Source organism: Melopsittacus undulatus, chromosome 7, assembly GCF_012275295.1.
Source record: "Melopsittacus undulatus isolate bMelUnd1 chromosome 7, bMelUnd1.mat.Z, whole genome shotgun sequence".
Lineage (NCBI taxonomy): Eukaryota > Metazoa > Chordata > Aves > Psittaciformes > Psittaculidae > Melopsittacus > Melopsittacus undulatus.
This window is the reverse complement of record NC_047533.1, coordinates 344,655-368,592: the sequence shown is the minus strand read 5'-3', so window position 1 is coordinate 368,592 and position 23,938 is coordinate 344,655. Positions and strand designations below refer to the sequence as shown.

Below are 23,938 nucleotides of genomic sequence, written 5' to 3'. Positions count from 1 at the left end.
CATTCCCTGCCCCACGTCCCCTAACGCTGCCGTCTCCTTGCAGGTGCGCACAGCAGACATGGGCGGCTATGCCACGTCCCACGATTTCACCCAAGCCGTGATCGGGGCCCTGGATGCATAGGGGCTGCCCCACACCCCACACACCCCCCTGTGCCCCACAGCCTCTGGATGCATAGGGGCTGCCCCACACCCCCCTGTGCCCCACAGCCTCTGGATGCATAGGGGCTGCCCCACACACACACACCCTGTGCCCCACAGCCTCTGGATGCATAGGGGCTGCCCCACACCTCACACACCCCCTGTGCCCCACAGCCTCTGGTATTTATGGTGTCCCTCCAATAAACGTGGGCTCTGCTTGACGGGTGGCCCCATCCTTGCCCGGGGGTGTGGGGCTCAGGGGGCTCAGCACCATCACCCCCATGGCAGCACCACAAAGAGCATCTCCAACCACAGCACAGCTTTACTGAGGAGCTCCTGTCCCCAGCCCACAGTGGGGACAGGGCCGGACCCCCCCACAATGGGGCTATGGCGCCAGGATGGGTCCATGCCACGTGTGGGGCCAGGACGCGGTAACGGCAGCACCGGCTGCCCCACACCAACCTCCAGCCAGTCCCAGAGTCCAAGCACGGCCCCACTGCCCTCAGTCCTCCTCCCGTGTCCCCTTCTTCTTCTTCTTCCTCTTCCTCTTCTCCTCCTCCTCAGGCTCAACCTCGGCCACTGCTTTCCTCTTCTTCTTGGGCACGGCCTCAGCCTCCTCCTCCTCCTCCTCCTCCTGCAGCCCGTTCTGCTCTGGCTCCGGTTCCACCTCCTCCTGCTCCTGATGCTTCTTCTTCCTCTTCTTCTTGGGCTCCGTGTTCTCCTGCAGGAGCCACAGGGTCAGGAACCGGAGCCGGTTCCATCCTCATCCCCAGCCCCATCCCTGGCCTCATCCCTGTGCCCACCCCTGTGTCCATCCCACCCCTCCTGCCCTCACCTTGGGCTCCGGCCCCACGTCCTCCTCCATCTCCTCCTGTGCTGCAGCCGCCAGAGCCTCCAGTCGCCGCTTCTCCCGTTTCTTCTTCTTCTTCTCCTTCTTCTCCTGCTTCCTCTTCACCTCGGCCACCACCTCACCCGCCTGGGGGGGGGCAGAGAGGGATCAGCCCCTGCTCAGCCCTGAGCCCCCAGCCCAGAGCTCAGCCCCAGCTCAGCCCTGAGCCCCCAGCCCAGAGCTCAGCCCCACTGCTGGGTCAGCCTCATTAAATCAGTCTTTCCCCTCCATGGGAGGTCAGGCAATGAGTTCACATCACACCCAGCAGCTGGGCCCCCCCATGGCCTCACCTCCCCCACGGCCTCACCTCCCCCACGGCCTCACCTCCACCACAGCCTCACCCCCACCACATCCTCACTTCCACCACAGCCTCACCTCCACCACAGCCTCACCTCCACCACAGCCTCACCCCCACCGCAGCCTCACCTCCACCACAGCCTCACCTCCCCCACAGCCTCACCCCCACCACAGCCTCACCCCCACCACAGCCTCACCCCCACCACAGCCTCACCCCCACCATGGCCTCATCTCCACCACAGCCTCACCCCCACCACAGCCTCACCCCCACCACAGCCTCACCCCCACCACAGCCTCACCCCCACCACAGCCTCACCCCCACCACAGCCTCACCTCCACCACAGCCTCACCTCCACCACGGCCTCACCCCCACCACAGCCTCACCTCCCCCACAGCCTCACCTCCACCACAGCCTCACCCCCACCACAGCCTCACCTCCCCCACAGCCTCACCTCCACCACGGCCTCACCCCCATTACAGCCTCACCTCCCCCACGGCCTCACCTCCACCACAGCCTCCTTCATCACATCCAGGTTCTTCCGCGGTGGCTCCCCCGTCTCATAGAAGGCCAATCGCTCCTCCACCTGCTCCCGGAGCTTGTCCCCGAACACACTAGTGGGGACCTCTATGGGGACACAAGGTGGGGGCTCAGCCGGCGCCGCCTCCGCTCAGCCCCACGGTTGTCACCATTCACGGGGTGAGATGCTGCTGACGAAAAACGGTGCCATCATGGCAGAGGCTCCGGCGCCGCGGCCCCACCTGAGAAACAGTCAATGCGCGAGGCCAGGGTGCACTTGTTGGCCAAGTACCGCGAGATGCGGCCCTTGTTCTTGGCGGCCGCGCGCCCGATGAAGGTCGAGTGGAAGATGAGGCCGTACTTGGGGGTGTTGCCGCGGGTCTTCAGCGCCCTACAACCGGTGCAGCCGTCGGAAGCAGCCCCACAACCACCATCACCACCACCAGGGATTGGGGGTACAGACAGATGCTGCCCCCATCACCCCCCATCCCCATCCCCAGCGGTCGCTCAGACACCGGCACCGGTTGCTCATGCCCATCACAACCGGAGCCCGGCAGCGCCATCACCGCGACCGGCGGTACCTGAACAGCGCCTTCTCGGCGCCCAGGATCTGCACGGTGGATGCTGGGTACTTGGCCAGGTTGGTGAGGCTGCCGGCGTGCGAGATGAGACGTGCACCCACCTGCAGTGGGACAGCGAGGACGGCAATGGGGCTGTGTGCCCCATAGCGCCGTGGGTCCGGGCACCGCAATGGGGCCGGATCAGTGGCTTAGGGGTCAGCACAGAGCTCAGGGGATTGACAGATGCACTCAGACATCACATCCGTGCCCTGCTCACACTGGTGCATGGGGGGGGGTCACACTCACCACCTCCCCAATGAGAGCAGACAGGCTGGGAGCCACTTGGCTCATCTTGGAGCGCAGGTACTCCTGCAGCCCCCGCCGGTACTCGGACAGGGAGATGATGCGGCTAGAGAAGCTCTCGATGTTGATGAGATCCAGGGGGGAGATGTCCATACCTGGGGGGGGCACTGGGGTCAGTGGGGACAATGGGGACACAGGAGTGATCCCGATGGGGCCATCACCCCCATGCGCACCCATGGAGGAGCGGGAGGCATCCAGGATGGCCTGAGCCTTGGCACCGTCCATGACGATCTCCTCCAGCCCCTCCAGGCTCTCCTCGCTCAGCTCCCGACGGTTCCCAATGAACTTGGCCACCCGACAGTACATGGAGTTCTCAGGGATGATCTTGATGAGCTCCGGGAAGTGGTACCCGTACCACTCACTGCGGGGACAGGGACGGGGCAGTTATGGATATGGGGGCAGGATGGGGATGGGGACAGTTACGAATAGGGAAGCAAGACAGTGACGGGGACAGTTATGGATACAGGGACAGAATGGTGATGGGGACAGTTATGGATAAGGGAGCATGATGGTGATGGGGACAGTTACAAATACGGGGAGAGGATGGTAATGGGGACAGTTATGGCTATAGAAACAGGATGGTGATGGGAACAGTTATGGATACAGGAACAGGATGGGTATGGGTACAGTTACGAGTATGGGGGCAGGACAGTGATGGGACAGCTACGGACACCGAGACAGGATGGTGATTGGGACAGGTACGGATACAGGGACACGACGGTGATGGGGACAGTTACAGATACGGAGACAGGATGGTGATGGGCACAGTTATGGATACAGGGACAGGATGGTGATGGGGACAGTTACGGATACAGGAACATGATGGTGATGGGCACAGTTATGGATACAGGGACAGGATGGTAATGGAGACACTTACGGATACAGGAACGGGATGGTGGTGGGGACAGCTATGGATACACAAACAGGATGGTAATGGAAACAGTTACAGATACAGAGACAGGATGGGGATGGGGACAGGTATGGATACAGGGACAGGATGGTGGTGGGGACAGTTACAGGAACAGGATGGTGATGGGGACAGTTACAGATACAAGGACAGGATAGTGATAGGCACAGTTATGGATACAGGGACAGGATGGTGAAAGAGACAGTTACGGTTACAGGGACATGATGGTAATGGGAACAGTTACGGATACAGGGACAGGATAGTAATGGGGACAGTGTCAGTGCCACCACCCAGCCCTATGCTCCCCATGTCCCCCCCAGGCACACTCCAGCAGCAGCACCACAGCCACAACCGGTTGCCTCAGGGTCAATGCTCTCCCTCCCCGTCCTGTGCAGGCAGCCGGATGGGCAGCTGCCTGCGGTAAGCATGGGGAGGGCTGGTGGTGCCAGCGGTGGTGCCAGCGGTGCCGCGCTCACCGCACGCGCATGGAGAAGGTGTTGATGTCCTTGTCCAGCTGGTCCAGCAGACTGACTGACTGGATGATCATGTTGTCCACGCGGTTCACGTTGAACTTCACCTTGGCGCGGGAGTAGCTGTGCCCCAGCCCCAGCTGTGCCTTGGAGGCCGATTGTGCCGTGAGTCCCTTCACCAGCACGTGGAAGTGTAGCCGGATCCCTATAGGGGCACCGATGTTGGCGTCACCCCCACGGCCCCGGTGCGGCCCCACCACCGGTGCCGGTCCCACGTACCCCGCAGCAGCTCGGCCACGACGCCACCGGTTTGGCACTGGTATCCCAGCTCCTCCAGGATGGCGGCTCCCAGTTTGGCATCCGCCACCCCCAGCAGGGCCTTCTTCTTCTTGGCTGGCATTGAGGTCTCCAGGAGCAGGCGAAGGTCCTCGTGCAGGAGACCTGGGGGGGGAACCGGAGGGGGGGGGTGAGAGGGGTCCGGTTCACCGGTAAGGGGGGAGGGTGCCGGGAGGGGGGGGTGAACGGGGTCCGGTTCACCAGTAACGGGGGGGGGGGTAGCGCGTGGGGGGGGGTGAGAGGGGTCCAGTTCACCGGTGGGGGGGGGAGGGGGGGTCCCGGTGCTCACCCTCGGACACCGCGTTCATGTTCTCAAGCGCGCTCTGAGCGGACTTGAACGGGGAGAAGGCCACAAGCTTCAGAACGTTCTGGAACCGGCCCACGCTCTGCGCGCTCTCCTCCACCTGCACGGTACCGTTAGAGACCGGTACCGGATCAACCCCTGCCCGGTACCGGATCACCCCCTGCCCATTACCGGATGTCCCCATTCCCGGTATGGGATCACCCCCACCCGGTACCGGATGTCCCCACTCCCGTTACCGGATGTCCCCGCTCCGCTCTGGTCTCACCCCCCGCCCGGTACCGGAAGTCCCTGCTCCGCTCCGGGCTCTCCCCCCGCCCGGTACCGGATGTCCCCGCTCCGGTCTCTCCCGTTACCGGCTGTCCCCCCCCCCGGTCGGTACCTGCGGCAGCAGCATCCCGATCTCCTCCACCTCCCGCACGGCGAACAGCGCGTACCCGGCCGCGTGCTCGAACAGCACGTGCAGCAGCACCTGCGGCGGCACCGGAGGTCACTGGGGGTCACCGGATGTCACCGGATGTCACCGGAGGTCACCGGAAGCCCCCGGTCCCCCCCTCCCCCATCCCGGCCCCGATGCGGTCGGATTCGCGGAGCGCGGCTCTCACCATCCTCCTCCTGCTGCCGCCGTCCGGAAGTGACGTCTCCCCCGCCGGAACTCCCCCTCACCCAATCAGCGCCCGCCCCTCCGCGCCTGCAGCCAATCAGCGCTGGGTGTCCCCTCCGGCTCCTCCCCCAGCCAATCAAACGGCGGCAGAGCCGGCCCCGCCTCCCTTTGACTCCTCCACCAATCACACGCGGGAGCTGCCGCTCGCTCCCGCCTCTTCCCTCCCCGCGGCCAATGAGCGCCTCCCGCGCGGCTCCCGCGCTCCGGTGACCACGCCCCCACGGACGCACGTGGCGGACCCGGTGTCCCCTCCAAAGTGGTTCCCCCGCTCCCGTTCCCCCTCCCCCCGTTCCCCCCTCGCTCCCGTTCCACCCCCCCCGGAGCCGTTCCCTTCCGTTCCCGTTTCCCCCCCTCTCCCCTTCCCCCCCCCCGCTCCCGTTCCCCCCATCTCCCGTTCCCCCCTCTAACGTTCCCCCCCTCGAACTTTCCCCCTCCGCTCCCGTTCCTCCCCCGCTCCCGTTCCCCTCCCCCCCCGTTCCCCGTTCCCCCCCCGCTCCCGTTACCCCCCCTCCCCTCCCCCCCGCTCCCGTTCCCCTCCCCCCCCTCCCGTTCCCCCCCACCCTCCGTTCCCCCTCCCCCCGTTCCCCCCCCCCGTTCCCGTATGCTCGGGGGCCGTGGCGGATCTAAGGCAGCTTTATTGGAGATCGCAGTGGGGGGGGGGGGTCCGGAGGCTCCGTTCCCCGGTGCAACGGGAGGGGGTCCGGGGGGCTCCGGTAGTTCCGGGGGGGGCTCCGGTGGTTCCGGACGCTCCGCTCCCGGTGCACTGTGGGGCGTCCCCCGGTGCCCGCACGGACCGGAGGGGGAGGGGTCCGTGTCTCCGTGCGCATGCGCGGGGCTCGGTCCGGGTCAGGGCCCGAGGCGGCTGCGCAGCTCCCGCAGCAGTTCCGGGGTCAGCATCACGCGGTGAGCACGTGGCTGACCCCCCGGGGCCACTTCCGGTACCGGCGACGGGAACGTGACCTTCCCGTAGCACGAGAGGCCTCGTTCCTGCTCCTGCTTGGCCTGGGGGGAGGGGCAGAGGTGGGGGAGGGGCAGAGCAGAGATGGGGGGGGAGGGGTCGCACCTCCCCCCCCCCCCCGTGGGCCCCGGTACCGGAGCTCACCTTGAGGAAGGAGGGGGATGGGAAGAGCCCGAAGCTGCTCCGGGCGCTGGATCCCGGCTGCTGCTGCAGCACCTCCCGGAGGGCGTCAGCCTGGGGCAGGGGGGGGTCAGTGTGGTACCAATGCCCCATAGCGACCCAAACCGGACCCATGGAGACCCAGACCCATAGGGACCTAAACCTGACCCATAGGGACCCTGACCCATAGCGAGCCGAAACCGGCCCCATAGGGACCCTAAACCTGACCCATGGAGACCCTGACCCATAGCAACCCGAAACCTGACCCATAGGGACCCGAAACCTGACACATGGAGAGCCTAAACCTGACCCATAGGGACCCGAAACCTGCCCCATAGGGACCCTCACCCGACCATAGGGACCCTCACCTGCTCCATGGAGACCCTCACCCGACCCATAAAGCACCCCACCTGGCCCACAGAGCCCTTCATGTGCCCCACAGAGCTCCTTGGCCACCCCACAAAGGCCCTTACCCACCCACATGGACCCTCATCCGCCCCACATGTCCCCTCCGTCACCCCACATCCTGTGCCATACACCCCACATCTCCATCCCATGCTCCCCCTCACCTTGAGGGTGTCTATGGCATTGCTGAGTGCACAGAGCCGAGCCGTGTGCTCCAACAGCCGCGCTGCCGAGCTCCGAGCTGTGGGACCGGGAGTCAATGGGACCGGGAGTCAATGGGACCGGGAGTCAATGGGACCGGGAGTCAGTGGGACAGGGAGTCAATGGGACCGGGAGTCAATGGGACCAGGAGTCAATGGGACCGGGAGTCAATGGGACCGGGAGTCAATGGGACCGGGAGTCAATGGGACCGGGAGTCAATGGGACCAGGAGTCAATGGGACCGGGAGTCAATGGGACCGGGAGTCAATGGGACCGGGAGTCAATGGGACCAGGAGTCAATGGGATCAGGAGTCAGTGGGACCGGGAGTCAGTGGGACCGGGAGTCAATGGGACCGGGAGTCAGTGGGACCGGGAGTCAATGGGACCGGGAGTCAATGGGACCAGGAGTCAATGGGACCGGGAGTCAATGGGACCGGGAGTCAATGGGACCGGGAGTCAATGGGACCAGGAGTCAATGGGACCGGGAGTCAATGGGACCGGGAGTCAATGGGACCGGGAGTCAATGGGACCGGGGCAGCACCAGTGCCCATCACCAGGGATGGGGTTCGGTGCCTCCCGGCACGGATGCGGCTGAGCCACAGCAGCCCCACACCATGGGGACACCGATGCCGCATGGGGCAGGGAGGTCAATGGGAGCACCAGGGATCAGGGGATGGTTTGGGTTGGAGGAGCCCCCCAGGCTCAGCCAGACCTACCGGACGTGGCATGTTTCACGTCCAGGACCTTGGCGCTGGCGCTCATCTGGTACAGGGTCTCCAGCAGTTGGCTGCTCTGGCGATAGAGCTGCTGCGTGGCCAGAGCCTCCCCCTGCTTGCCCCTGGGCATGGACACCTTGGGCACCTGCAGCGGGGGCAGGCTGGCCAGCTCCATCCGCAGCCGCAGCCCCTGCGGACGGGAGGAATGGGGTCAGGGTGGGGGACGGGGAGACCTGGCATCCCAAATACACTGCAGCCCCCATTGACCATATCCCAAACACACTGCATCCCAAACACACTGCATCCATCATGGACCACATCCCCTGCACACTACATCCCTCATGGAACACATCCCATGCATACTGCACCCCATGCACACTGCATACCAAACACACTGCAGCCCTCAGGGACCACATCCCAAACACACTGCATCCCAAACACACTGCATCCCACATGGGTCACATCCCCTGCACACTGCATCCCATGCACACCGCATCCCCCATTGACCCCATCCCATGCACACTGCATCCTATACACAGTGCACCCCTCATGGACCATATTCCATGCACACTGCATCCCATGCACAGTGCATCCCTCAGGGACCACATCCCCTGCACACTGCATCCCACATGGACCAAATCCCATGCACACTGCATCCCAAACACACTGCATCCATCATGGAACACATCCCCTGCACACTGCATTCCACATTGACCGTATCCCAAACACACTGCACCCCATGCACACTGCATCCCAAACACACTGCATCCCTGAGGGACCACATCCCCTGCACACTGCATTCATCATGGACCTCATCCCCTGCACACTACATCCCACAGGATGTTCCTCCCCAGCCTCCTGGACCCGCAGCAGCTGCAGCCCAGTACCAGCCCCAGTACCAGCCCCAGTATCAGCCCCAGTACCAGCCCCAGTATCAGCCCCAGTACCAGCCCCAGTATCAGCCCCAGCACCAGCCCCAGCACCAGCCCCAGCACCAGCCCCAGCACCGGCTCCTCCTCACCTTGAGCTGGTTGTTCTCGTTCTTGAGGTGTTTGATGGAGAGCTGCAGAGCATCAATCTGCTGGAGGAGAAGGGGCGAATCCTTCACCTGGACAGGTCCTGAGCCACCTCCTGGAGCCTGCCCTGCACCGGCACCTGCGGATGGCACCACAGCATCAGCCACCAGCGCCATGGAGGCCACGATGGTCAGGATGCTGTGGTGGTGCTGGGATGGCTGTGGTGGTTCTGAGCATGGTGTGGTGGTGCTGGGATGGCTGCGGTGGTGCTGGGATGTCTATGGTGGTGCTGGGATGGCTGTGGTGGTGCTGGGATGTCTATGGTGGTGCTGGGATGGCTGTGGTGGTGCTGGGATGGCTGTGGTGGTGCTGGGATGTCTATGGTGGTGCTGGGATGGCTGTGGTGGTGCTGGGATGTCTATGGTGGTGCTGGGATGTCTATGGTGGTGCTGGGATGGCTGTGGTTGTGCTGGGATGTCTATGGTGGTGCTGGGATGTCTATGGTGGTGCTGGGATGGCTGTGGTGGTGCTGGGCATGGTGTGGTGGTTCTGAGCATGGTGTGGTTGTGCTGGGATGTCTATGGTGGTGCTGGGATGGCTGTGGTTGTACTGGGATGTCTATGGTGGTACTGGGATGGCTGTGGTTGTGCTGGGATGTCTATGGTGGTGCTGGGATGTCTATGGTGGTGCTGGGCAAAGGGACAACCTCTGCCTGTGTGTGCCCCATGGGAAGAGCAGGGGCTGATCCAGGCTCTGGGCCCCATCACTCTGCACCCATCACATCCCGGAGCTCCTTGGGAATGCCCCTGAGCAGGACCCGGAGCCATCCCCAGCTCATCCCAGCCCCACACCGGGTGCCTCGGGATGCATCCCCCCACATGCATGGGGCTGGGGGCATGCGGGAGCAGCCATGGAGCAGCCCCTACCTCTCTGCGGCTCCTCTGCGGCATGGATGGGAGCAGGGGGGACAAGAACCAGAGTCAGAGCTGAGCTCAGGGCTGGCACAGCCGTGGCCATGGGAGCCCCATGGCAGCACCAGGCCCCATGGCAGCACCGAGCCCCATAGCCCACCATAGGCAGGGTGCAGGCAGCCCAGGCAGGACACAGCACCCATGGGTGCCCATCCTCCGGCTCCGGCTCCATGTGAGCATCCCCATGCAGGGATGCAGGGATGCAGGGATGCGGACCCGGAGGCACCGGCGGCTCCATGGGCTCCAGGCTGGCTCTATGGTGGTGCCACTGCCATGCCCATGGCATGGATCCGCTCCCATTCACCACAGCCCCTCCTGCCTCCCTCCCCTCTCATCCCGGAGCCCTCCCAGGCTGCAAACACCCCCAGAGCATCCCAGTGTTGCCGGATCCGGACACCCACCTCCGGCGATGCCGGAGACGATGGAGGCGACGCCGGAGGCCGGAGCACCGCGCAGCCCCTCCATGGTTCTCTTGGACTGGTTGTTCAGGCGCTGCTTCAGCTCCACCTTCTCCGACTCCAGTTGGTCTATGTCAGCCTGAAGAGCATCCATGGTCTCCTCGAACTCCCTGCACAGAGCACAGGGATATGGGGATGGTTGGGATGCTCCTGTGAACTGCTCCAGGCTCTGCCCCATGCAGCACTGCAGGGATGGGGCAGCCACAGCTTCAACCCATTCCCATGTCCCACCACCCTCATAGGGAGGAACTTCCTTGTATCCCATCCAGCTCTTCCCTCTCCCAGCTGGAAGCCCAAGCTCCTCATCCCATCCCTGCATCCCTTGTCCCAAGCTCCTCATCCCATCCCTGCATCCCTTGTCCCAAGCTCCTCATCCCATCCCTGCATCCCTTGTCCCAAGCTCCTCATCCCATCCCTGCATCCCTTGTCCCAAGCTCCTCATCCCATCCCTGCATCCCTTGTCCCAAGCTCCTCATCCCATCCCTGCATCCCTTGTCCCAAGCCCCTCTCCAGCTTTCCTGCAGCCCCTTTAGGCACCAGGTCCCTCTGGTGCTGTTACCCCAGTGCTGGACCCAGGAGTGTCAGAGCAGGAGCCTCCCCAGTCCCTGTGCTCTGCTCTGCACCATTAACACTGGTGATGGAGGTGCCAGTTCCTCTGTGCATCCTCCTCCATCATCCCCATCCCCTCAGCCCACCCCTCAGCTAATCCTGCCCCCTCCTGTGCTCACTTCTCCTTCTTCTTGAGCAGGCTCTGGGTCTCATCCAGCCTGGTCTGGATCCTCTCCACGCGCTCATCAGCATCCCTGGATGCACTGTCCAGCTTCTTCTCCAGCAGGCTCAGCCGCACGTTGGCCTCGCTCAGCTCCTCACCCTGCCAACAGGAGATGGTGATGCCATAGAGCCCTCCTGGTGACCCAGGAGATGGTGATGCCATAGAACCCTCCTGGTGACCCAGGAGATGGTGATGGTGATGCCATAGAGCCCTCCTGGTGACCCAGGAGATGGTGATGGTGATGCCATAGAGCCCTCCTGGTGACCCAGGAGATGGTGATGGTGATGCCATAGAGCCCTCCTGGTGACCCAGGAGATGGTGATGCCATAGAGCCCTCCTGGTGACACCGGAGCTCACCTTGATCTTGAGGGACTTCTTGAGCTCCTTGATGACTGTCTCCCTGTCCTCCAGCTTCAGCCCCAGCCCCTCGGCATCGGTGATCTCGGCACGCAGCGCCGCAGCCCGCAGCTCGGCGGGGGGGGTGGGCTGCAATGGGTGACACGGGGGCATCACCGCAGGGAGGGATGCAGGGAGCCCATGGCACCGGTGCTGTGGGGGGCACGGAGCCCATCGGGGGCTCCAGAACCGGCACAGCCATAGCCCACCTTGGTCTGGGGCCGGTCGGCATCGTACTCCCCCTCCTGCATGGCCGTGGCCATCTTGTTCATGGTGGCAATGAGGATGCTGCAGGACTGACGCAGGCACTCGTAGGGGTTGATGCCTTGGGTGCCATAGATCTGCAGGAGGGGATGGGTGCCGTGTTACAGCCCTCCTGACACCCACAGCCACAGTGATGGATGCAGAGCAGGGCTATGGGGGCAGGATGGTGCTGGGAGCACAGAGCTCTCTGCCATTCCCTGCCGGCATCCCCAGCACCGCAGGGAGATGGATCCTGGCTCCACCACAGCCATAGGGAGCAAGGGACGGGTCCCACCTGCTCGCTGGCTTTGAAGGCCAGGTCCTCGAGCCGCAGCGCCGGCAGCCCCTCGTTCTCTGCCAGCGGTGCCAGGAGCTGGGCTCCGGCTGCTGCCACCTCCTGCAGCACTGCAACCACCCACGTCAGGTGCTTGCGGCACTCGAGCAGCGCGTCCGAGACCTGCAGGGCACAGGGATGGAGACAGGGATGGAGGGACAGGGATGGAGGGACAGGGATGGAGGGGATCAGGATGGAGCAGCCCCAGGGATGCTGCGGGAGGAGCAGCTCCCCAGGGTCCCCAACCCCCCGTGTGCTGAGTGCACCCCCAGAGCAGGGATCCTGCCCCTCTGCTGTGGGATGGGGAGACCTGGAAGCAGCTCCAGTGCCTAAAGGGGCTGCAGGAAAGCTGGAGAGGGGCTTGGGACAAGGGCCTGGAGGGACAGGCCAAGGGGAATGGCTTGAACCTGCCCAAGAGAGGGGAGACTGAGCTGAGCTCTGAGGCAGAAGCTGTTCCCTGTGAGGGTGCTGAGGTGCTGGCACAGGGTGCCCAGAGAAGCTGTGGCTGCCCCATCCCTGGCAGTGCTCAAGGCCAGGTTGGACACAGGGGCTTGGAGCAGCTGCTCCAGTGGAAGGGGTTGGAGCTGGATGGGATTTAGGGTCCCTTCCACCCACCCCATCCCATTCCATGGCTCCACACAGACTGGAACCCCAGGAGCAGCAGGGGTTGGACAAGGGAAGGTCCTAAAGGCCCCATCCCCATCCGGAGCAGAACCCCCAAACCCCCCCCGGCCGCTGCTCCCATTGGGCTCAGTGCCCCATTGGTCTCATGCCCCCCCCCATCCCCGCTCACCGCGGTGCTGAAGCCGAGAGCCGCAGGGATCCCAGGAGCCTCAGTCCCAGGCATCCGGCGCCGGATCTTCTTGCAGAACTGGCGCACGTCACTGCAGGAGGTGTCCAGGTCCTTGAGCAGGATGGCGAGATCCGAGGCCTCCTGCCCGGCCTGCGGACACCGGACAGCACCAATGGGGGCAGCACCCAATGGGGTCAGCACCCAATGGGGTCAGCACCCAATGGGGGCAGCACCCAATGGGGTCAGCAGCCAATGGGGATCAGCACCCAATGGGGTCAGCACTCAATGGGATCAGCACCCATTGGGGATCAGCACCCAACGGGGTCAGCACCCAATGGGGATCAGCACCCAATGGGGATCAGCACCCAATGGGGTCAGCACCCAATGGGGATCAGCACCCAATGGGGATCAGCACCCAATGGGGTCAGCAGCCAATGGGGATCAGCACCCACCGGGGATCAGCACCCAATGGGATCAGCACCCAACGGGGTCAGCACCCAACGGGGTCAGCACCCATTGGGGCTCAGCACCCATTGGGGATCAGCACCCAATGGGGATCAGCACCCAGTGGGATCAGCACCCAATGGGGATCAGCACCCAACGGGGTCAGCACCCAACGGGGTCAGCACCCAATGGGGATCAGCACCCAATGGGGGCAGCACCCAATGGGGTCAGCACCCAATGGGGTCAGCATCCAATGGGGTCAGCACCCAATGGGGGCAGCACCCAATGGGGGTCAGCACCCAATGGGGATCAGCACCCAATGGGATCAGCACCCAATGGGGTCAGCACCCATTGGGGGCAGCACCCAATGGGGTCAGCACCCAATGGGGATCAGCACCCACTGTGGGATCAGCACCCAATGGGGTCAGCACCCAATGGGGTCAGCACCCAATGGGGATCAGCACCCAATGGGGGCAGCACCCAATGGGGATCAGCACCCAATGGGTCAGCACCCAACAGGATCAGCACCCAATGGGGGCAGCACCCAATGGGGTCAGCACCCAATGGGGAGCAGCACCCATTGGGGATCAGCATCCAATGGGGTCAGCACCCATTGGGGATCAGCACCCAATGGGGTCAGCACCCAATGGGGATCAGCACCCAATGGGGGCAGCACCCAACGGGATCAGCACCCAATGGGGATCAGCACCCAATGGGGTCAGAACCCAATGGGGTCAGCACCCAATGGGGATCAGCACCCAATGGGGGCAGCACCCAATGGGGTCAGAACCCAATGGGGTCAGCACCCAATGGGGATCAGCACCCAATGGGGGCAGCACCCAATGGGATCAGCACCCAATGGGGTCAGCACCCAATGGGGTCAGCACCCACCAGGGATCAGCACCCAATGGGGTCAGCACCCAATGGGATCAGCACCCATTGGGGATCAGCACCCACCAGGGATCAGCACCCGTTGGGGCTCAGCACCCACCGCATGCTCAGCACCCACCAGGGATCAGCACCCAACGGGGATCAGCACCCACCACAGGCTCAGCACCCAATGGGGCTCAGCACCCACACCCCCCAGCCCCTCCGTACCTGCAGGAAGGCACGCAGTCGGCACAGCTCCACTCCCATGCAGTCCAGGGCACTCTGTGTGAACTGAGAGCGAGTGCAGCAGCCTCAGCACCAGCACAGCACTGGCACGGCACTGGTACGGCACCAGCATGGCACTGGCACAGCACTGGCACAGTACCGGCACGGCACCGGCACAGCACCGGTACAGCACCGGCACGGCACTGGTACAGCACCGGCACAGCACCGGCACGGCACCGGCACAGCACCGGCACGGCACCAGCACAGCACCGGCACGGCACTGGTACAGGTGCTGCCCCGGCACCAGGCATTATGGGATGGAGCCTCCATACACGGTAGTGGTGACTGCCCCATCCCAGCAGGGCTCAAGGACATGGGGGACACGGTCTCCAGGGTGAGGTGTCCCTGTGGGGCCGGGGCTGGGCTGGATGATCCCAGGGCCCTAACCCAGCCCTGCCATGACTGCAGAGCCACAGGGGTTACGGGAGCACCAGCCGGGTCTGTGCTGCCCCATAGGACACTGGCACATCCCATAGGAGCTCCCTGCAGGCACTGCTCTCCTGATGCTCTCCCTCTATGGGACCCACAGGGCATATGGTCCTGTGCCACTTCCCCACTCCCTGCACTGGGACCCCACTGGGAGCCAGCAAAGGGGCTGGGATGGGAGAGGGGAGCGGATGCTCTGCACCTCTGGGGGGCAGGACCAGGCTGGACATAGGGCTTGGAGCAGTGGCTCCAATGGAGGGGTCTATGCACCAACAGGGGCTGGAGGAGGGTAAGGGCAGCTCCCACCCCAACCACCCTGGTGTTGGATGGCTCCATAACCCCCCCAAGGAGCCAGGTCTTGCCCCCCTCACCTTGATGTGGTCAGCGAGCTGCATGGTGCAGTCCTCAGCCTGGTCTGACAGGTGGATGCTGTAGAGATGCTGTGGGGAGACAAGAGATGGGCACCCCCCAATGCTTCAGGCACAAAAAGAACCCCATAGGAGACCCCAAACCCACACACACAGAGGCTCTGGCCTCGGTTCTAACTGGGAGCAAACCCTCCTGCATCCATTGGCAACCACAGCACACACCAGTGATGCTGCAGGACCCCCCCCCCCCGTGGCCATAGGCACTCAGCCCCATAGCCCACCTGGTAGTACTTGATGGCCTTGGTGAGCGGCTCCACGTTGACGGTCTCATCCAGCTGGTCCTTGTGCAGCAGGTCAATGAGGAAGTCCAATGAGCGCTCGTGGACGCTCATCTCAGGGTACAGGGTCCCCACCTTCTTGTACACCTCCACAGTGCACTTGTTGAGGGCCCTGCGAGGCAATGGCACATGTTGGGGGTGGAACTGGAGGGACTGGGAGCAATGGGAGCTGTGGTGTGAAGGGAATGGGTTGGGGTGGAACAGAGCTGCAGGGATGGAGCCCAGGCAGCACTGCCTGAACCTGAACCTGAGCCTGTGCCAGGAGGGGGAATGGAGAGAGCAGGGCCAGGATCTGATGCGATGCCTGCAGGGATGGGGATGTGATGGGGATGTGATGGGGATGTGATGGGGATGTGATGGGGATGTGATGGGGATGTGATGGGGAGCGTGCGGTACAGTGGGGAATGGGAGATGGGAGATGTCCATGGCTGAGCCCTGCGCATTGGAGCCGAGCTCAGCTCTGGGCAGGATGGATGCACGATGGATGCATGGACAGCACCAAGGCTCAGGCAGGGAATGAACCGGATCCAGTGGGATGAAGGATGATGGATCCCCCCCCCCGGGCACAGACAGGGTCCCTGCGGTGCCGGTGGCACTCACTGCTCGTAGCGGTGCAGTGTGGCCTGCAGCAGGCTCAGTGAGTACACCAGCCCCGCAGCGAAGCTGAGCTGCTCCCCGGCAGCACCGCGCAGCCCCGAGCGCTCCGCACAGCTCTCGCTCAGCTCGAACCGCTCCTGAGCCTGCTTGCTGATGAGCTCGGCCTGTGGGGACAGCAACGGGTCACATCCTGCTCCGGAGCAGGGCACGGACATGGAGCAGGGACCGGAGCAGGGACCGGAGCAGGGACCTGAACCAGGGACTGTACCAGGGACTGTACCATGGACTGTACCAGGGACCTGAACCAGGACCTGTACCAGGGACTGAACCAGGACCTGTACCAGGGACCTGAACCAGGACCTGTACCAGGGACTGTACCAGGGACCTACAGCCCCTCCTGCCCCTGGCAATGGAATCAGCCCCAGCCTGGACTAAAGAGAGCTTAAATCCCATCCAGCTCCAACCCCTTCCACTGGAGCAGCTGCTCCAACCCCTGTGTCCAACCTGGCCTTGAGCACTGCCAGGGATGGGGCAGCCACAGCTTCAACCCATTCCCATGTCCCACCACCCTCATAGGGAGGAACTTCCTTGTATCCCATCCAGCTCTCCCCTCTCCCGGCTCCGGTGCCCCCGGTTTGGTGGTGCCCCCACCTTGCAGATGAGACGCGGCACGAGCAGCAGCACCAGGACACAGTCGTGGTCACCACCATGGCGCAGGAAGCTGTCGGGCATGAAGGAGGTGAGCAGGGACACGTGGCGGTTGGCTTGTTGCACCTCCATGTGCCGCAGCTCCATCTCGATGGCCTGTGGGGACAGCAATGGGGTCACTCAGCCTGTGGGGCACAGAGCACCCCATGGGCAGCAGGAGCCATAGGGAACCCGGACAGGGGCTTCCTGACCCCCCCAGTTCAGCCCCATAGGCAGCAGGAGCCTGGCCCCACTGCAGGGCAGCAGCAGCAGCACCAGAGCTGCTTTCCCCCTGCTCCATTCACCCCACTGAGCCCCAGGTCCCATCCACCCCCTGCCAGCATCACCCAGGCTGCCCCATGGCTGCCACCAGCCCCATAGGGGAACAGCCGGATCCTAGCACCTGATGGTGATGCCATGAGCACCACATCCCCCAGCCCTGGCTCTGTCCTACCTTGGCATGAGCCTTGGTCTCTGCAAACTTGATCTTGAAGTCGAACATCTCAGGGGGCGGCTGCTGCTGCTTCTCTGCAGAGGCCTCTTGTTGGCTCATGAGCTCCCGGTTCACATCCTGGCACAGGGGGAGGAGGTGAGGACATGGAGCAGCATTGAGGAGACACAGCCCCATAGCCCTGCAGGGATGGGCAAGGGAAGGGTCCTCAAGGGGAGAGCCCAGAGCAGCTCCAGGGCCTGAAGGGGCTGCAGGAACATGGAGAGGAGCTTGGGATGAGGGATGCAGGGATGGGATGAGGAGCTTGGGACAAGGGATGCAGGGATGGGATGAGGAGCTTGGGACAAGGGATGCAGGGATGGGATGAGGAGCTTGGGACAAGGGATGCAGGGATGGGATGAGGAGCTTGGGACAAGGGAGGCAGGGATGGGATGAGGAGCTTGGGACAGGGGATGCAGGGATGGGATGAGGAGCTTGGGACAAGGGATGCAGGGATGGGATGAGGAGCTTGGGCTTCCAGCTGGGAGAGGGAAGAGCTGGATGGGATACAAGGAAGCTCTTCCCTATGAGGGTGGTGGGACATGGGAATGGGTTGAAGCTGTGGCTGCCCCATCCCTGGCAGTGCTCAAGGCCAGGTTGGACACAGGGGTTGGAGCAGCTGCTCCAGTGGAAGGGGTTGGAGCTGGATGGGGTTTAAGCTCCTTCATCCCAACCCATTCCATGCTTCCATGATCCTACATCCCCAGTCTCCCAACAGCTGCTCCCTCCAGGAGGACCATGTGGAGCACTGGCGCTCACCATGTGCCACACACAGTGATGGATGCAGGTGAGGATAAGGAGCATGGGAGCATCCCAAGGGAAGGAATCCATAGGGACTCCTTTCCCAGCTCCAGAGCAGCCCTGCTCCATCCATGCCCCGTGCATGGACATGGGCATGGACATGGGCATGGACACGGGCATGGACACAGGCATGGACATGGACATGGGCATGGACACGGGCATGGACACGGGCATGGACATGGGCATGGACATGGACATGGACATGGGCATGGACACGGGCATGGACACGGGCATGGACACAGGCATGGACAAGGACATGGGCATGGACACGGGCATGGACACAGGCATGGACAAGGACACGGGCATGGACACAGGCATGGGCACGGACATGTGCATGGACATGGGCATGGACACGGGCATGGACACGGACATGGACATGGGCACGGACATGTGCATGGACACGGGCATGGACACGGACATGGACATGGGCACGGACATGTGCATGGACATGGGCATGGACACGGGCATGGACACGGGCATGGACATGGGCACGGACATGTGCATGGACACGGGCATGGACACAGGCATGGACACAGGCATGGACACGGACATGGACATGGGCATGGACATGGGCATGGACATGGGCATGGACACAGGCATGGACACGGGCATGGACATGGGCATGGACATGGGCATGGACACAGGCATGGACACGGGCATGGACATGGGCATGGACACAGGCATGGACACGGGCATGGACATGGGCATGGACACAGGCATGGACATAGGCATGGACACAGGCAGGGCCACGGGCAGGACACACACCTGCAGATGTGCCGTCAGCTGCCGGTACTTGCTGATGGTTTGCTGGTAGTCCGCCAGTGTCTCCTGCGCAGCCTCCACGCGGCGCTCAGCCTGGCGCACCCGCACTGCCGACAGCTCCAGCTGCTCCCGCAGCTCCAGCTCCGTCTCACGCGCGTTCTCCTGCAGCTCATCGTTCATCTCGTTCATGGCCTCCTGTGGGACATGGACACGGGTATGGGTGTGGGTGTGGGGTACAGGATATGGGGTATGGGGCATGGGGGGCATGGGATATGGGATATGGGGTATGGGGTATGGGATATGGGATATGGGGTATGGGATATGGGATATGGAATGTGGGATATGGGATATGGGGCATGGGGATATGGGATATGGGGTATGGGATGTGGGATATGGGATATGGGGTATGGAATGTGGGATATGGGATATGGGGCATGGGATATGGGACTTGGGATATGGGATATGTGATATGGGGCATGGGGTATGGGGCATGGGATGTGTGACATGGTATATGGGATATGGGATACGGGATATGGGGCATGAGATATGGGCCACAGGATATGGGACAGGGGACATGGAATATGGGGCATGGGATATGGGGCATGGGATACGGGATATGGGACATGGGATATGGGACATGGGATATGGGAACATGGGAACATGGGATATGGGGATATGGGGACATGGGATATTGGATGGGGACATGGGATATGGTACATGGGATAGGGGATATGTGATATGGGATATGGAATATGGGTTATGGGACATGGGATATGAGACATGGGGACACGGGACATGTGATATGGGACACAAGACACAGGACACAGTCACACCATGGGGGGCACCCTCTGCCCCCCAACCCCCCACCCTACACAACCCCACTTACCAGGTCCCCAACAGTCTCACGCAGCTCCCTGACCTTCTCCTCCAGGTCCAGGTTTCTCTCCGTCAATGTCTCCACCATCTCCTCAGCTCCCAGAGCAGCATCCACCTGGAAGCACAGAGCAGAGCACAGCACCCATCACGTCACATCACCCATCGCCCACTGTCACCCATCACCCATCACATCAGCCCGGAGCTGGCAGTGCTGCTGTGCTCCCTCCAACCTCCTCCCCTGCCCCTGGGCTCCCCCTGCACCCATTGCTGGTACCCATGTCCTGTGCCTGGGAGCAGAGCAGGATCCAACAGCCCAAATCAGAGGCTCCTGAGGGTGGGAGCTGGAGCAGGACCCACAGACCCTGTCCCCATGTCCAGCAGGGCCCTGCTCACTCCCATGGCCCCACTGGAGGCTGTGGTCCCTGAGAACCTGCTCCATGCCCCAGCACTGCCACAGCCTCACCTGCTCCTTGAGCTCATCCACCATCCTCTCAGCCTGCTTGAGCTCGTCCTGCAGCCGCTCGCGCTGCTGCCGCAGAGCCTCCAGCTCCGTGTTCTTCTTCTCCATCTGCTTCTGCAGCTTCACGTGCTCCTGCTTCTCGGACGCTGACAGGTCCCGCATCCTTCAACACAGCACATGGAGCTGCCAGAGGGACCGGAGCCGCAGGGAGGCAATGCCCTGTCCCAGCCCTGCTCATGGGGGCATCAGTGGGGACCAGAGCCCAGCACCGGCTGCACTGGGAGCAGCTCCGGGGGGCACATGAGCAGTGACCAGAGAATGGGTCACTTGCTTTAGGGTGATGGGAGTGACAGGGAGAGGACAGAGATGGGAGTGTGGGAAAGGGCAGGAAGGAAAGGAAACAGGGAAAGGGAAAGGGAAAGGGAAAGGGAAAGGGAAAGGGAAAGGAAAGGAAAGGAAAGGAAAGGAAAGGAAAGGAAAGGAAAGGAAAGGAAAGGGAAAAGGAAAGGAAAGCTGTGAATGGGACAGGCTGATGCACAATGAGGAAGAACCCAAGGCAAACAGAGCTGCATTCATTCACAGCTTTGGATGTCCCTGCCAGGCACTTCCTGGTGCTCCCCATCAGGAGGGGACACTTCCCACCCCTCCTGCCCCCCAGGAGCTCCCTGCACCCCAAACCACAGCACAGGGAGGCTGTGGGGCACAGGGGGCTGTAGGGCACAGGGACAGCAGTGGGGTCACCCCAGGCTCATGCAGTCCTACCTCACCAGAGCCTCCTTGAGCCTGGCGTTCTGCTCCTCCAGCTGCTTCACCTGGTAACTGGAGGCAGCTCCATCCGAGCCTGCACCGACCAGTGGTACCGGTCACCAGTGCTGGGCTGCGGCAGTGCAGGTACCACCAGTGCCAGGCTGTGGCAGCTCCGGTACCACCAGTGCCGGCTGCGGCAGTGCAGGTACCACCAGTGCCAGGCTGTGGCAGCTCCGGTACCACCAGTGCCGGCTGTGGCAGCTCCGGTACCACCAGTGCCAGGCTGTGGCAGCTCCAGTACCACCAGTGCCGGCTGTGGCAGCTCCGGTACCACCAGTGCCAGGCTGTGGCAGCTCCGGTACCACCAGTGCCGGCTGTGGCAGCTCCGGTACCACCGGTGCCACGGGTGTGCTCAGCCCCTGAGCCACAGGGTGCAGGCAAAGCAAACCCAAACCAAGGACTCAGCATATCCCAGTTACTGCTCCATCCCCTGCAGACCAGTCCTGCGCTGCCCATGCCCTCCAATGCCATCCCATCCCATCCCTTCCTATCCCATCCCATCCCTTCCCATCCCATCCCATCCCTTCCCATCCCATCCCATCCTTTCCTATCCCATCCCATCCCTTCCCATCCCATCCCATCCCTTCCTATCCCATCCCATCCCTTCCCATCCCATCCCATCCCTTCCTATCCCATCCCATCCCTTCCTATCCCATCCCATCCCTTCCCATCCCATCCCATCCCTTCCTATCCCATCCCATCCCTTCCCATCCCATCCCCATCCCATCCCTCCCCATCCCATCCCACACTCTGCCACATCAGCTGCTAGGGGCATGGCTCTGGTTCCAGGTGAACACCAACCCTACAGGCCACAGAACCACAGAATCCCAGTATGAGCTGGGATGGAAGGGACCTCAAATCCCATCCAGCTCCAACCTCTTCCACTGGAGCAGCTGCTCCAACCCCTGTGTCCAACCTGGCCTTGAGCACTGCAGGGATGGGCACTATGGGATGCACCTCTCCGAGTGCTCAATGTCTCCTCTGCTGCTGTGAGCACGGTTTAAAGCCCACCCTAAATAGCAGGAGCTGAAAGGCCCCAAGGAACCCAACCAATGCATCCACTGATGGGGTGCTCAGTGGGATGAGCCTCATTCCATGGGGCAGGAGCAGTAAGGACAGAGCCCCTGTGTGAGCCCATGCAGCATCCCCCCAGTCCCACACCCACAGGGGGGGTTAAACCCAAGCCTGAGCTCCCCTAAGCCAGAGCAGGAGCCCAGGGGATGTCCCTTCCCACCTTTCTCCTCGATCTCGTGCTTGAGGATCTCCAGGTCCATGGTCAGATATTCCACCTTCTCCTTGAGGGAATCCACCTCCTGCTGCAGGGACTCTGCCCTCTCCTCGGCCATCTCCTTGTCCAGCGTGGCCATCTCTATGGCATCAGCTGTGTCTGCCATCTCCTCCATGTACCTCTCCTTGGCCTCCAGAGCATCCTTGGCTTCCTGCAGCCAAGCACAAGGGGGTGAGGAGAGCCTGGAAGCTCAGGGCAGACATGGAGAGATCCCATCCTAACCATAGAGCCATGGAATGGGCCAGGATGGGAAAGAGATTCGGGATCATCCAGGACAAACGTTCACCATAGGGGAGGGACACATGGGGACACACAGGGATGCACTGGAAGGGAACCACAGGGACACACAGGGATGCACTGGAAGGGAACCATGGGGACACACAGGGATGCACTGGAAGGGAACCATAGGGACACACAGGGATGCACTGGAAGGAACCATAGGGACACACAGGGATGCACTGGAAGGGGCTCATAGGGACACACAGGGATGCACTGGAAGGGAACCATAGGGACACACAGGGATGCACTGGAAGGGAACCATAGGGACACACAGGGATGCACTGGAAGGAACCATAGGGACATACAGGGATGCACTGGAAGGGAACCATGGGGACACACAGGGATGCACTGGAAGGGAACCATAGGGACACACAGGGATGCACTGGAACCATAGGGACACACAGGGATGCACTGGAAGGAGCCCATAGGGACACACAGGGATGCACTGGAAGGGAACCATAGGGACACACAGGGATGCACTGGAAGGAACCATAGGGACACACAGGGATGCACTGGAAGGGAACCATAGGGACACACAGGGATGCACTGGAAGGAACCATAGGGACACACAGGGATGCACTGGAAGGAACCACAGGGACACACAGGGATGCACTGGAAGGAGCACATGGGGACACACATGGATGCACTGGAAGGAACCATAGGGACACACAGGGATGCACTGGAAGGGAACCATAGGGACACACAGGGATGCACTGGAAGGAGCACATGGGGACACACAGGGATGCACTGGAAGGGACCATAGGGACACACAGGGATGCACTGGAAGGGAACCATAGGGACACACAGGGATGCACTGGAAGGAACCATAGGGACACACAGGGATGCACTGGAAGGAACCATAGGGACATACAGGGATGCACTGGAAGGGAACCATAGGGACACACAGGGATGCACTGGAAGGGAACCATAGGGACACACAGGGATGCACTGGAAGGAACCATAGGGACACACAGGGATGCACTGGAAGGAGCCCATAGGGACACACAGGGATGCACTGGAAGGAACCATAGGGACACACAGGGATGCACTGGAAGGGAACCATAGGGACACACAGGGATGCACTGGAAGGAACCATAGGGACACACAGGGATGCACTGGAAGGAACCATAGGGACACACAGGGATGCACTGGAAGGAGCCCATAGGGACACACAGGGATGCACTGGAAGGAACCATAGGGACACACAGGGATGCACTGGAAGGAACCATAGGGACACACAGGGATGCACTGGAAGGAACCATAGGGACACACAGGGATGCACTAGAAGGAACCATAG

The 23,938-nt window shown here is 62.4% G+C and overlaps 2 protein-coding genes and 2 non-coding genes across 5 annotated transcripts in view; all 4 read right to left on the bottom strand.

The window, feature by feature from the left end:
* Positions 1–526: 526 nt before the first annotated feature.
* On the bottom strand, positions 527–5,432 carry NOP56 (NOP56 ribonucleoprotein). The gene is made up of 12 exons (XM_034064555.1): positions 5,384–5,432; positions 5,161–5,250; positions 4,767–4,881; positions 4,421–4,582; positions 4,148–4,346; positions 2,938–3,125; positions 2,708–2,859; positions 2,423–2,523; positions 2,084–2,232; positions 1,828–1,949; positions 974–1,114; positions 527–841 (listed from the first exon to the last, which is right to left on the bottom strand). Exons 1-12 carry the CDS (start codon positions 5,384–5,386, stop codon positions 641–643), a joined length of 1,623 nt encoding a protein of 540 aa, XP_033920446.1. The 5' UTR covers positions 5,387–5,432; the 3' UTR covers positions 527–640.
* Positions 1,224–1,291, bottom strand: LOC115947019 (small nucleolar RNA SNORD57). The gene has a single exon (XR_004081004.2). It is a non-coding gene; the product is annotated as a small nucleolar RNA SNORD57 (small nucleolar RNA).
* Positions 1,989–2,060, bottom strand: LOC115947020 (small nucleolar RNA SNORD56). Its single transcript, XR_004081005.1, has one exon. It is a non-coding gene; the product is annotated as a small nucleolar RNA SNORD56 (small nucleolar RNA).
* Positions 5,433–6,188: 756 nt separating the features above from the next.
* Positions 6,189–23,938, bottom strand: part of DCTN1 (dynactin subunit 1) — a 47,639-nt gene continuing 29,889 nt past the window's right edge. For both annotated transcript variants that reach the window (XM_034064552.1, XM_034064551.1), the window contains exons 7-28: positions 22,309–22,513; positions 21,030–21,108; positions 20,271–20,430; positions 19,818–19,922; positions 18,935–19,126; positions 17,333–17,449; positions 16,843–16,995; positions 16,195–16,355; positions 15,538–15,706; positions 15,260–15,328; positions 14,406–14,468; positions 12,864–13,013; positions 12,032–12,193; positions 11,703–11,834; positions 11,455–11,583; positions 11,054–11,196; positions 10,269–10,435; positions 8,902–9,035; positions 7,881–8,070; positions 7,129–7,205; positions 6,545–6,634; positions 6,189–6,444 (exon numbers count right to left, since the gene is read on the bottom strand). In XM_034064552.1, coding sequence (XP_033920443.1) covers positions 6,289–6,444; positions 6,545–6,634; positions 7,129–7,205; positions 7,881–8,070; positions 8,902–9,035; positions 10,269–10,435; positions 11,054–11,196; positions 11,455–11,583; positions 11,703–11,834; positions 12,032–12,193; positions 12,864–13,013; positions 14,406–14,468; positions 15,260–15,328; positions 15,538–15,706; positions 16,195–16,355; positions 16,843–16,995; positions 17,333–17,449; positions 18,935–19,126; positions 19,818–19,922; positions 20,271–20,430; positions 21,030–21,108; positions 22,309–22,513 — 3,003 coding nt within the window. In that variant the 3' untranslated portion in view covers positions 6,189–6,288. The remainder of the gene's footprint in view (positions 6,445–6,544; positions 6,635–7,128; positions 7,206–7,880; positions 8,071–8,901; positions 9,036–10,268; positions 10,436–11,053; positions 11,197–11,454; positions 11,584–11,702; positions 11,835–12,031; positions 12,194–12,863; positions 13,014–14,405; positions 14,469–15,259; positions 15,329–15,537; positions 15,707–16,194; positions 16,356–16,842; positions 16,996–17,332; positions 17,450–18,934; positions 19,127–19,817; positions 19,923–20,270; positions 20,431–21,029; positions 21,109–22,308; positions 22,514–23,938) is intronic.

Coding starts and splice junctions, on each gene's coding strand:
- NOP56 (XM_034064555.1), bottom strand. Junction 3,126..4,147: donor ACCTTCTCCATGCGCGTGCG/GTGAGCGCGGCA, acceptor CTGTCCCCGCAG/TGAGTGGTACGGGTACCACT. Junction 1,950..2,083: donor GCGCATTGACTGTTTCTCAG/GTGGGGCCGCGG, acceptor GTGTCCCCATAG/AGGTCCCCACTAGTGTGTTC.